The sequence below is a fragment of the Notolepis coatsorum genome (genome assembly GCF_963971535.1).
Source record: "Notolepis coatsorum genome assembly, chromosome: 13".
Classification (NCBI taxonomy): domain Eukaryota; kingdom Metazoa; phylum Chordata; class Actinopteri; order Aulopiformes; family Paralepididae; genus Notolepis; species Notolepis coatsorum.
The window spans coordinates 18339608-18353696 of record NC_140177.1 but is presented as its reverse complement, the minus strand read 5'-3'; the positions used below and the strand labels follow the sequence as shown (position 1 = coordinate 18353696).

The following is a 14089-nucleotide window of genomic DNA, read 5'->3' as shown; positions in this document are numbered from 1 at the left end:
ACAGAATCGATGGGATCGCTGGCCGGTAAGCATAACTTTTTAGCCTGTTCCTGATTCCACTTCTCCGTCCTCTGTGCTTTCCTTTGAACGCGCCGCCATTCCCTTTGCTGTCGTCTCGTCTTATCTCCGGTGGCCAATCTTGTCGTTAAACTCCTCTTTCAGTCCGGAGTTTAAGTCCATAAGTGACTGCCGGTCGTATGACGTCCATGCCAGCATAGTTTTTATTAAAAAGGTATTAAAAATAAACACAATAACAAAAAATTCACACAATCTCTGCGGACCAAAACCGACAGCGACTGACCTGGGCCGCGCCATCATCGCTGTGCCATATGCCAGGTCGAGGGCCTTGAAGTGTATTCGAGAGGCGATGGGGAGCCAGTGCAGGTCCATAAGACAAAAGGGTTGCAGTTATCTAGTGGCAGTAAAGTAAAGTGGTAGACCAAGTCTTGCTGGAAACGTCTCTCATGTCAGTCATACTTAAGTTGTGTAAATTGTACATTTTGACCTTTCATTATTAGCTCTGCCATCTGACTGATGGCGTGTGACGGTGTGTGTATCATCTGGTGTGCTATTTGTGTAGCTAATTTCACGTCGATATCATTCAGATTCAGAATCAAATTCAGATTCTTATATTGTCAATATTTACATACACTCAGAAAAACGTGAGATGCTTGTTTTCCCGGCTTCTCAACCGTAGTAGATTTGTAAACATAGTACCCCGCGTGAGTAACAGCGTCGCCTGCCAGCCCCAGGTTGGTAGAGCGCAGAGCGACAGCACGGCCGACCAACAACCCAAATTCCAGGGTCACTACACTACCCCCTCCCCCCCCCCCCCCCATCCCACAAAGTCAAACCAAAATTACCCACCATCAACAAAATACCCCCCCCCCCCCCCTACTACACAGTACCCAACACTCCCACCCCACACGATGCTATGCCAACAGCTAGCTATGCAACGCTGTCGGTAACTACACCTAACTACTGGGTACGACGCTACGCTAACTGCTAGCCTCACCCCATACGATGCTATGCCCACAGCTAGCTATGCGACACTACGCTAACTGCTAGCTCACTCGTGCTCTGTTGGTTACCGGCTGCTCTCGGTCAGGCCCCAAGAGACGACAACCACCAAGCCTTCGTTGGTTCCAGGTTGTTCAGCTCTCCTGTTCCCAGACCGACTGAGAGACGCCATTCCCACACAGAGATGTCTTGCTTCCCACTCCAATACTCGCTAAACACACTACTCAACCCAAACCCAAACCCATACAGTACACAAACCCACACAGTACACAGCAGAGAGTTCCATTTACTCATGGCTCTGCAGATGGCAGAGAGTTCCATTCGACCACGGCTCTGTACACAACATACAGTTAGCTCCGCACACTGGGGCATATGTCCTCACGCCTGCTGGGCCAGGCCCCCAATGTCCTCGGCCAACCCACGCAGTGGCTCCCCGGGTCTTCCGGTGTCCCCGCTGTCGAGCCATGTTGATGTATTGAATACTAGGACCGTTACTGTTCCTAATTTATGCAAATGACATGTCATCAGCTTGTGAATGCAACTTGTTCCTGTTCGCGGACGACTCAGCCCTGCTGGTCTCTGACAAGAACAAGTTACAGGTTGAAAAAACCCTCAGCTCTGAACTCTGCAGAATCTGCACCTGGCTCGCTGATAACAAACTATCATTACACCTGGGTAAAACAAAGTCCATTCTCTTATGATCAAATAACAAACTCAGCAAGACCGACGGCTTCTCTGTTACAGTGGGTGACAATATTGTCACAAGGAAAGATGAATATACATACCTGGGTTCCATCTTAGAGGCAAATCTTTCCTGTGACAAAATGGCAACCAATCTAATAAAAAAAAGTCAACCAACGAACAAGATTCTTGTACCGGATCTCCTCTCTGGTAAACAAGAATACCCAGAAGACTCTAGCAGGAGCACTCATGCAAGGGTACTACAACTATGCTTGCACCTCATGGTACCAAAGCACCTCAAAGGCACTAAATAATCATTTGCATATCTTGTATGTCACAAATGTAACAGTACTGTATGTCATGTATGTCATAAATGTCATGATATATATCTGTATATCTGTATGTTGTGTATGTCATAAATGTCATTATGAATTGAAAATGGGGGACCCTGATGTAAACAAGACGAAAGTCTTTCTCTGGTCTGCATCCCCTTAACAATTGTGTGTATTGAGCCATACTGTATTGTACCATTCTGCAGCTGTTAACACTTTAATCGCCAAGGACGCCTAAACTCGTCATTCCCCGCCATGCTAATTCTGCCAATGATGCCGTAACACGTCATTGAGATCAATATTTCAAAAATCTGTGATCGCAATCATATTTCTCCCCCGGAGACTTGAGATCTACTGTTGATCCCCTCTCAACTCTCCAACGGTTCAAGAGCGCCATCTGGTGGCCGATCGGCGGATCGCCCAAACCGGAAACGGACACTGGTGCTCATCCAAATTAGGTCCGATAACTTGCTATAGGTCCCGGGACTCGAGCGTGACACAATGGATAGTGATCCGTTACCAATAACTCGATAAACAACATGATTTGGACGTATATACTATTATACAACCTGGATATGGATCGCATATTTCAACATCCCATAATAGGAATATTTTTGCTCCACGCTCATCGCCCAACGCTACGAGGAAGCTGCGGTGAGTTTCAGCGTTTTTCTTTACCGTGTTCGATACAAACTGCTCTAATGGTCATATCACCCACACTAGATGAATCATCTAACGTTGGCCACGGAATTATAAACGACCCCCCCCCCCATCCGGTCAACATCAGATGATAAGTAGTAACTTCTAGAAGCACGTACATTTGACATTTTTTTTCTCGCGCCGATCGCTATCAAACTGTATCTGATCATCAATATAATGCATTTAGGGCTATAAATCACGTTCTGCAGAATGCTGCAGAAAACGATAAAAACATATTTATACTTTAGACCGTATTTTAGTATGAATATGTGAATGAAAAAGTATAACGTTGCTACACCCTGAACAATAGATATAGGACATTGAATGGGCCATAGTAATGTCAATTTAGCAATACAATTTAAAAAGTTATAGCCCTGCAAAGAAGGGGAACTTCTCCATAGACAAAAAGAGCTGGCAGAGGATGGTATAATGATGTACATAAGCCTGGCGAAGAAAGTGTTAATAAAGTTTTCAATCAATCAATCATGTACCAAAGCCATATCTGATGTTTGCAATAAAGACATAAAGTGAGAAATAACAACAGCCTTGAGAGTTGTCAATAACAACAACCCAAGTTTGTTACATTGGTGTCAGAAGAAAAAAGTGGAGAATGGAGAAGACGCTTCGCTCGGCGTCAGAAGAAGTTCGACGGAGGTGTGCATTAGCTTAGCGTAGCCTAGCTTAGCTGCAGTTAGCGGCTAGCTTGGCGCAGCGGCATGGATGTCTGGAGCGGATCGAAAGGGGGGAGAGAGAAAGGAGAGGATGGAGAGGAAGAAGGAACGTGCGGGTGGTCAGGAGACATGGACGAGGACATTGAGAGCGATGATGAGGCAAGAGGGTTCCACGGAGGCTTCGTGGGGTTCCGCTTCCTGCCGGTCGGGGGTCAAGGCTTCTTCTGAGTCTTTCTGTGCTCGCCTTGAGACTCCGGTATCGCTTGCCTGACCGCAGCAGTTCAAAGAGGCAGTTGTTCGGGTGGCTGGAGTCCTTGATGATTCTCTTAGCCTTACCCCTGCACCGCTTGTTGTAAATGTTCTGGAGGGTGGGGAGCCCCCCTCCAATTGTGCATTCGGCTGAACGTGTCACTCTTTGTAGTCTGCTACGGTCTTATGCTGTGCTATTCCCAAACCAGGAGGTGATGTTGCCAGTCAGGATGCTCTCTATTGTACATGAGTAGAAGTTCTTAAGGATCTTCTGACTGACTTGGAACTTCCTTAGGCACCTGAGGAAGTAGAGGCGTTGTCGTGCCTTCTTCACAACACTGTCAATGTGTGTGGTCCATGTCAAGTCCTCGGATATGTGGGCTCCGAGGTACTTAAAACTGTTCACTCTCTCAACCGGTGCCCCGTCGATGCTGAGGGGGCTGTAGTCCTTGACCCCCGACCTCCTAAAGTCCACAATCATCTCTTTTGTTTTGCTGACATTCAGGGAGAGGCTGTTCTCCTGGTACCATCCCGCCAGGACCTTGACCTCTTCCAGGTAGGCCCTCTCGTCGTTTGCAGAGATCAGGCCCACCACTACTGTGTCGTCAGCAAATTTGATGATTGTGTTGTTACTCCGCTGAGCCACACAGTCGTGTGTGTACAGGGAGTAGAGGAGGTGGCTCAGAACACAGCCCTGGGGGGGCCCTATGTTGAGGGTGATGGATGAGGAGGTGCAGTTGCCTGCTCTCACCACCTGGGATCTGCCCGTCAGGAAGTCCAAGACCCACTGGCAGAGGTCATAGTTCAAGCCCAGGTCCCTGAGCTTGGCTATGAGTTTGGAGGGGACTATGGTATTGAATGCCGAGCTGTAGTGGATGAATAGCATTCTCACATAGTTCCCCTTCCTCTTGTCCAGGTGTGATGCTGCTGTGTGCAGCACATGGGCTATGGCGTCCTCCGTGGACCTGTTGGGACGGTATGCAAATTGCAGGGGGTCCAGGTTGATGGGAGGGAGGAGCAGATGTAGCCCTTTACTAGCTTCTCAAAGCACTTCATGGCTATGGAGGTGAGAGCTACAGGGCGGTAGTCGTTGAGGCAAGCAGGCTTGGATTTTTTAGGTACAGGGATGATAGTGGACTTCTTCAGGCAGGTCGTTTCTGATTATTTGATTGCCAGTAAAGGCATTCGTATTGAACACTAAAAACGCTTATCAGCCCGCTCGGTATAAAAGCATTGCACGATCAAGCAAAAATTTACGTCAGATAGTCCTTACCTGTGATCGGGAGTATTCCAAAAATAATATTCCAATTGTTTGTTCGCCATCTGGTACATCCGATGACCATTTGGTCCACGACATATGGATCGGGGATATTTGACGCGCTTCAATGCAACCGAGGGAACCGCTAGACTGGCCCGACAAAGAAAAGTGAGCCCGGTGACATTTGACCATTTCACAGGCCAAGATACAAGGTTTCAAAGGGTGCTCGATACCGCCCTATAGCTGGATGAGGCCGGTATTGCACTTTGGCGATCTCAGACTCATTCCCTATACATTGCATAGAATATTGTATGGTAACTCAGTTACTTCTATTCTGCATCGAACATTGTACATATGTCTATACTGAACACTGTGACCTTTTTGTACTTCTATTTTACATGCTATACTATTTAATTTCATACTATCTTGTCTAGCACAGTCTCTGGAGCGTAACAGTAAGAAGCATTTTGTATAAAAGTATTCTGTACTTCTGTATGACAACTATTAAAGAAACTTGAAACTTGAAACTTGCCTTTTTTCCAGGTGTGATGCTGCTGTGTGCAGCACATGGGCTATGGCGTCCTCCGTGGACCTGTTGGGGCGATATGCAAATTGCAGGGGGTCCAGGTTGATGGGGAGGGAGGAACAGATGTAGCCCTTCACTAGCTTCTCAAAGCACTTCATGGCTATGGAGGTGAGGGCTACAGGGCGGTAGTCGTTGAGACAAGCGGGCGTAGATTTTTTGGGTGCAGGGATAATGGTGGACTTCTTCAGACAGGTGGGGATGACAGCCTGTTATAAGGACAGGTTAAATATGTCAGTGAATACCGGGGCCAGTTGGTCGGCACAGACTTTTAGGACGCGGCCGGGGATGCCGTCCGGTCCTGCTGCCTTCCTGATATTCACTTTCTTAAAGGTCCTCCTCACCTCATGTTCTGTTATCCTGAACACTGAATCTCCATCAGCAGCGCCCCCCCTCTCCATTGCAGTGGTTTGTAGGCTGGTGTTGTTATTCACAGCCTCAAACCTTGCATAGAAAGTATTGAGATCATTTGCTAAGGAGATGTCACTGTTCAGTTTGAGGGAGGTGCCTTTGTAATCTGTCATCGTTCTGAGGCCCTGCCACATACCTCTAGAGTCAGCCTGTTAAAACTGAAGTTCAACTTTATCCCTGTAACGCCGTTTTGCCTCTATTACTGCTCTCCTGACGTTGTATCTCGCCACCTTGTGGTCATTCATGTTGCCTGTCACAAGCCCGGCGTTGTAGGCTGAGGTGCGCACTTTCAGAGCCCCACGGATGGATTTATCTACCCAGGGCTTTTGATTTGGGTAAACTCTAATTGTGGTAGAGTGGATTGTTTCTTCTACCAGAGTACAGACAAAGTCAAGCACCATACCATACCTTGCTAGACCATGGCTAGCACCAGGAGACAAGGCACACACACCGCGTAGCCTGAGGCATGGTAGTTGTTATGGTAACTGGCGTATGACACAGTGATGGATTTGTTCACTGAGCCCGGGCTTCATTCAGCCCAGCACTTCGTCAATCAGCTGCGCTGGAGTGTGGTGCCTGCCTTGTGCCTCATCTGGCTGGATGCCAGACTCGCCCGTTACACTGAAATACCACACATGCATAAATACACACACACACACACACGCACGCACGCAATAATTAAATTCAATGTTAAAACTGCACCGGGTAGTTTTGGGTTTTAAAATAATTAACCTCTGAAAAGTCTAAATAAAGTATTGAATACATGAAGTGTTACAAGAGAAAAACTGTATCCCTGCAGCGCTGTTTGAAACTGGAAATGATGTGTGCGTCTGTGGTGCTCCTACCCTCCACCACCCTCACCACACAGAAGAGATGATGGTGCTCCTACCCTCCACCACCCTCACCACACAGAAGAGATGATGGTGCTCCTACCCTCCACCACCCTCACCACACAGAAGAGATGATGGTGCTCCTACCCTCCACCACCCTCACCACACAGAAGAGATGATGTGTGCGTCTGTGGAGCTTTTTTTACCACACCGTTTACCACACCGTTTACCATACCGTTTACCATACCGTTTACCACACCGTTTACCACACCGTTTACCACACCGTTTACCATACCGTTTACCACACCGTTTACCATACCGTTTACCATACCGTTTACCATACCGTTTACCATACCGTTTACCATACCGTTTACCATACCGTTTACCACACCGTTTACCATACCGTTTACCACACCGTTTACCACACTGTTTACCATACCGTTTACCACACCGTTTACCACACCGTTTACCATACCGTTTACCATACCGTTTACCATACCGTTTACCATACCGTTTACCACACCGTTTACCATACCGTTTACCATACCGTTTACCATACCGTTTACCACACCGTTTACCACACCGTTTACCATACCGTTTACCATACCGTTTACCATACCGTTTACCATACCGTTTACCATACCGTTTACCATACCGTTTACCATACCGTTTACCATACCGTTTACCACACCGTTTGGTTACCACACCGTTTACCACACCGTTTACCACACCGTTTACCACACCGTTTACCACACCGTTTACCATACCGTTTACCATACCGTTCACCACACCGTTTCACACACCGTTTACCATACCGTTTACCACACCGTTTACCATACCGTTTACCACACCGTTTACCACACCGTTTACCATACCGTTTACCACACTGTTTACCACACCGTTTACCATACCGTTTAACCCTTTCAGCTAATTTACAAGTCCAGATTTTCAGTGTTGTGGCTTGCATTGAGATGTGGTGGGGAGGGGGGAGGGGGGAAGCTGTTACCAGCAGACTGACTTACCAACCTCTCTCTTACCAACACTTTTACTCAGTGTTTACTCACACGCATTGCATTGGCGTCAATCACTAATCTAACCTCCACCCGTTGACATGAGCAGCCACAGCATTGTTACAACAGACCAAGCTGTCGTCTGCACACACAGGCCTGCAGGACGGGAGTTGTTGCAGTACTTGTTGGGGCGTCAGTGACTCAGGAGATAGAGCGGTCGTCTGGTAATCAGAAGGTTCCCGGTTCGATTCCGGCTCCTCCCGGGAGAGTATCGAAGTGTCCTTGAGCAAGACACTTAACCCCTAACTGCTCCCGATGAACAGGTTGGGCACCTTGCATGGTTGCCTCCGCCGTTGATGCGCGAATGAGCGGGTGAATGTGAGACATGAGTTGTAAAAGCGTTATATAAAAATGCAGTCCATTTACCATTTACGGGTGAATGATCCCGTCAGGTGACGGCCCCGACGTGATGGATCTATTATGAAACCCTCTGTGCCGGGAAGCTGTGAGTCTGACACATGTCTGCTTCTGCCTCACGGTCCGTCGCCCGTCTGACGGCAGCTGTGTTTCTGGGGCAGCACGCCCTCCTCACAGTTGACACGGTCGGCCCGGCAACACCGGCGGCTACAACGGCATGAATATCGGAAGCCGTTGTCCTTCCTGCTCGTGTGCCATACGCGGGTGGGGGGGGGGGGGGGGGGTCGATGCCGCTGTCTCTGTCTGGTAGGGGTGTAACGGTACACAAAAACCATGGTTCGGTTCGTACCTCGGTTTTGAAGGCACGGTTCGGTACGGGTTTTCGGTACAGTGGGGGAAAGTTTGGCTTTCCATGTTCCACTCAGGGGTGATGTAGTGTGCAGTAACTAATTGTACTTGTAGGGCTGTCAACGAATATTCTATATTGAAATTAATAATTGACTTGTAAATTTTTTTTTTATTATAATAATTATATTAGATTGTGGGAAAAACAGCCCCCGGTGGGCGGTCGTTAGTGGTTGATTTGATTTGATTTTTATTCAGTACATACAATTTATACAATAGTATAAAAACAAGGGGTACAAGGATAACATGTGAAAGTCTGTCGACTTGTTTCCAACATGGTCCCAAGAAGAATACAATAAATCACAAAGAAAGGGTTAAGAAGATAAGATAGATACTAGATAAAATAGACAACACAATTTTCTGAAAGAGCCTCATTACAGCATGTCATGTTCCTGTTCTTCAAGAGTGGTGGCCAAGCACCCTCTGCAACCTATTGTTAACATACCGTTGTATTCGTTCGGTACACACTGAAACGGTTCGGTACGGATACGTGTACCTTTACACCCCTACTGTCTGGTACCGCCACCACGTGCATGAGCAAGGACGTGCATAGGACTTTAGAGGGGCAGTCAGGTGCTCAAAGACTGAAAACGACACTACACCTGATTTTTGGGGGCCCTTTTTGGGCGGGTGGGCCCCCTTTTTATGCTTTTTGGGGGGTGATCAAATATTGAATATTGAACTATAATAATCAGTGCAGGTCAGGAGCTCACTTATCCTTGAAAGACACTTTTATCACTTAAAAGGCCCATACATCTCCATAAATGTTCAGGGGGGAGGGAATAAGTGCTTACCCTACAGACCCCAAGAAGTGCTGTATATTCTGTATTGTTTAATATAAATGCATTTTTTTATTCCAATCCCGATTTGTATTTGAGATTCCCAAATCCCATCGGATTTGACTTCTTCGTGTCCCTCAGTGAGTGTAATTTAACTGTATGTGCCACAGCGGTTTCTATCATCATCATCACCACCCACGCTATGCATAAAATAATTTATATAGGTCCGCGGAGAGGCACGCTGATGAGGCTGTGCAAACTGCAATGGAATACGGGGCATCTCTCTCTCTTTACCTAATATTTTGATTCTATCCTGACATTTTTCAGTTGGAAGGGCAGTCTATATGCGCAATGGTAAAAAAAATGTAAATAAACTTTTTCAAAATGGCACTTTTTTATGAGGCTCAAAAGGGCAGGTGCTTGAGCACCCTTTGGGCTCTATGTGTGCACGTGCCTGCGTGTGAGGACCTCAGAGTGCCCGGTCCGGGACAGACGGTTCACATTCCATCCTTTCCTGGGTCACGGAGGGAAGCTGTAGGTGACTTGGCACCACACATGGCTTAACAGGGTCTGCTGATGAATGAATGAATGATCATTGCATTTATATAGCGCTTTTTTCTAGACAGACTCAAAGCACTTTTTACAATGTAGGGTGGAAATTGCCTTCACCACCACTGTGTATAGCAACCAACCTTGGGCTACGCAGGCTCAATGGCAGCCATACACTGGCACCAGGCACACATCACACTACACAATGGCTGAACGGCTCAGGAGACAGGGATTGATATCAGCCAATTAAGGGGGAGGGATTATTAGGTGGCATTGATGTCAGATACCTGATTGGGAATTTGGCCAGGAACATTGGGGAACCCCCTACTCTTTGTGATAGACGCCCTGGGTTCTTTAACGACCAAATACTTTTTATTTTCTTCGTTATTTCTTGTTTATATGTATTGTTTGAAATAAACTATTCATTCATTGGTGTGTTAGTACTGCAAGAGGCTTCACAGTGATTGTATGGCTAGTATGTCATGGATCCAGGATGCTGCCTAACCCACACCCCTGTCGCCCCCATATATACAGTAGAGGCACACAGGTTGGTGATGACCTCTGACATGTTGCTTGTCTTTCTGTTTCACCTGTAGTGGCAAATGAGGATGGAGAGAGTTCTGCGAAGCCATTGGCCAGTTTTGCACGTAAGTTGTTTCATCAAAATATAACAAAAAATATATACACCATTTAACTAAACCCTTTCTAAATTATTTAACGTTTCTTTTTCTTTTTAAGAATGTAATCATGTGCATTTTTTTTCTAAATATTGAGCACTTAACCCTTGTGTGGTGTTTGAGCCTGTGGGACCTGTTTTCAATGTTTACTAAAAGAGAAATGATACAATGAATATTCTTTTAACCTGAGACTCATTGGCCTCATTTTCTATATAAAAGAACATTTTCATTGAGTGCACATTGTGCATATCAAATATGAAATTATCAAATTATATACATATATGTGCACCTCCCCTCTACACATTCATATTGCATACATGAGTGTGGAGATTGTAGGTGAAAACAAGTATGGCATTTTTTTTACAAGAAGGTCCACTGTGTTCCTTCAATGTCTGTCTCCACCTTGTTTCATTTATATTTTTCAAGATAAACATGATTTATTCCATTCATGTCTTATTATTTTTCCAGACATCACATTTTATCCCAAAAAAACGATATAGCACTTTTATTGATAAATGTGATCTAGCAGATATAACCAAATGATAACCATATACTGTCTAGATTGCTTGTAACTTCTATAAAGTTAACATCTGTTTGGCTTCATTGTTTTAAAATCCCAATAATGTTGTGGGTCCACCAGACCTGTGAACTTTGGGTAACAAAAAATGCAAACAACACACAATTATTAATATTAGATAACAATTTATTTCCCTGAATTGATATTGGATTTTTGGAACGAGACCCTTCAGTTCATGGACTACACTGCCTCTCTAGTACCAGAATGTGAATGTGAATCCCTACCCACCTTCAAAACCGCCCTCAAAGAGCACCTACGGGAGGCTGCAATTCGAAACTGGCTCCCGTAAATGTCCAAACCACCCCCATCGCCCACCCACCCACCCACCCACCCAAACCCCTCCTAGTGTACAGTTTCCTCCCCCTCGAATGTATAGTTTCTGTTAGGATCTCTGTTAAACAGGACTGTAAATTTGTATATCTTGTATGTCATACATGTAACAGTACTGTCATTTATGTCATATGTCATGATATATATCTGTATGTTGTGTATGTCATAAATGTCATTATGCATTGAAAATGGGGGACCCTGATGTAAACAAGCCGTACTGTATTGTACCCATTCTGCAATCTGTTAATACAATTTTCAATCAATCAATCAATCAAACCATACTTCTATGTTACACTGTAACCGGTTGAAATTAATGAACTTGTACTTGCACCATCCAACCACTAGATGGAAGCATCACAAAGCGTCTTGATGCTCTTGATGCTCTCACATTAACTTTCTCTTTTCTCCTTGATGAATTAGTGTTCCCATTTGCTAAACAGAGGCTTCAAGTTCCAATTTTATCTATCTATATCTATCTATCTATCTATCTATCTATCTATCTATCTATCTATCTATCTATCTATCTATCTATCTATCTATCTATCTATCTATCTATCTATCTATCTATCTATCTATCTATCTATCTATCTATCTATCTATCTATCTATCTATCTATCTATCTATCTATCTATCTATCTATCTATCTATCTATCTATCTATCTATCTATCTATCTATCTATCTATCTATCTATCTATCTATCTATCTATCTATCTATCTATCTATCTATCTATCTATCTATCTATCTATCTATCTATCTATCTATCTATCTATCTATCTATCTATCTATCTATCTATCTATCTATCTATCTATCTATCTATCTATCTATCTATCTATCTATCTATCTATCTATCTATCTATCTATCTATCTATCTATCTATCTATCTATCTATCTATCTATCTATCTATCTATCTATCTATCTATCTATCTATCTATCTATCTATCTATCTATCTATCTATCTATCTATCTATCTATCTATCTATCTATCTATCTATCTATCTATCTATCTATCTATCTATCTATCTATCTATCTATCTATCTATCTATCTATCTATCTATCTATCTATCTATCTATCTATCTATCTATCTATCTATCTATCTATCTATCTATCTATCTATCTATCTATCTATCTATCTATCTATCTATCTATCTATCTATCTATCTATCTATCTATCTATCTATCTATCTATCTATCTATCTATCTATCTAGCTATCTATATCTATCTATCTATCTATCTATCTATCTATCTATCTATCTATCTATCTATCTATCTATCTATCTATCTATCTATCTATCTATCTATCTATCTATCTATCTATCTATCTATCTATCTATCTATCTATCTATCTATCTATCTATCTATCTATCTATCTATCTATCTATCTATCTATCTATCTATCTATCTATCTATCTATCTATCTATCTATCTATCTATCTATCTATCTATCTATCTATCTATCTATCTATCTATCTATCTATCTATCTATATCTATCTATCTATCTATCTATCTATCTATCTATCTATCTATCTATCTATCTATCTATCTATCTATCTATCTATCTATCTATCTATCTATCTATCTATCTACCTACCTACCTACCTACCTACCTACCTACCTACCTACCTACCTACCTACCTACCTACCTACCTACCTACCTACCTACCTACCTACCTACCTACCTACCTACCTACCTACCTACCTATCTATCTATCTATCTATCTATCTATCTATCTATCTATCTATCTATCTATCTATCTATCTATCTATCTATCTATCTATCTATCTATCTATCTATCTATCTATCTATCTCTCTCTCTCTCTCTCTCTCTCTCTCTCTCTCTCTCTCTCTCTCTCTCTCTCTCTCTCTCTCTCTCTCTCTCTCTCTCTCTCTCTCTCTCTCTCTCTCTCTCTCTCTCTCTCTCTCTCTCTCTCTCTCTCTCTCACTAACTAACTAACTAACTAACTAACTAACTAACTAACTAACTAACTAACTAACTAACTAACTAACTAACTAGCTAACACTGTCAGGCCTCCTCTTTATCTCGACAGGCTCCAAGTCCCAGAGTGCTTTGTGGAACGCCATCACGGCAGGAATGGGAATCAAAGGCAAGGAGCAGAAAGCGCCGCTGGACGACCCGCGGAGCCCGAGGAGATCCTGGCCGACGAGCTGCCGGCGACGGACGTTCCAGAAGCCACAGAAAAGTCAGCCATCAGGTTCGCTTCTGCTAGGCAAGGCTCCCTCACACCAAACCACTTCACCTGATTGGATAGGGTGGGGGGGGCCTTTCCTAGTGGTATGTCACCATAACCTCCTCTCGGCGCCCCCCCCCCCCTCTGGGCCGGTTCAGATCAATGACGAGATGAAGCGATTTTAGAATGTTCTGGATCGTCAAGGGAACGAGGACCCGTGGCAGACGGTCACACAAGCTATAGGAATAGCAGTGCGTTCATCCGCACAACGCTGTCGCCGTGCAAACACGTCACCCGCCTGAGTCTCACGCACAGAAACAATGCCCAGTTCCAACGATAACATTATTAAACATCCCCATGGCGTCCATAATACATGTGTACCCATACAAACAAAATGGCTATTCAAACATGGTACC

The 14089-nt window shown here is 44.2% G+C and overlaps 1 protein-coding gene across 1 annotated transcript in view; it reads left to right on the top strand.

The window, feature by feature from the left end:
- The window catches only part of pde1cb (phosphodiesterase 1C, calmodulin-dependent b), a gene marked incomplete at both ends in the record, with an annotated part of 313514 nt that overhangs the window by 26609 nt on the left and 272816 nt on the right, over window positions 1–14089 (top strand). Inside the window, 3 exon segments of the mRNA XM_084327584.1 lie at window positions 10491–10541; window positions 13533–13622; window positions 13625–13697. Of these exon segments, the coding sequence (XP_084183710.1) occupies window positions 10491–10541; window positions 13533–13622; window positions 13625–13697 (214 nt within the window).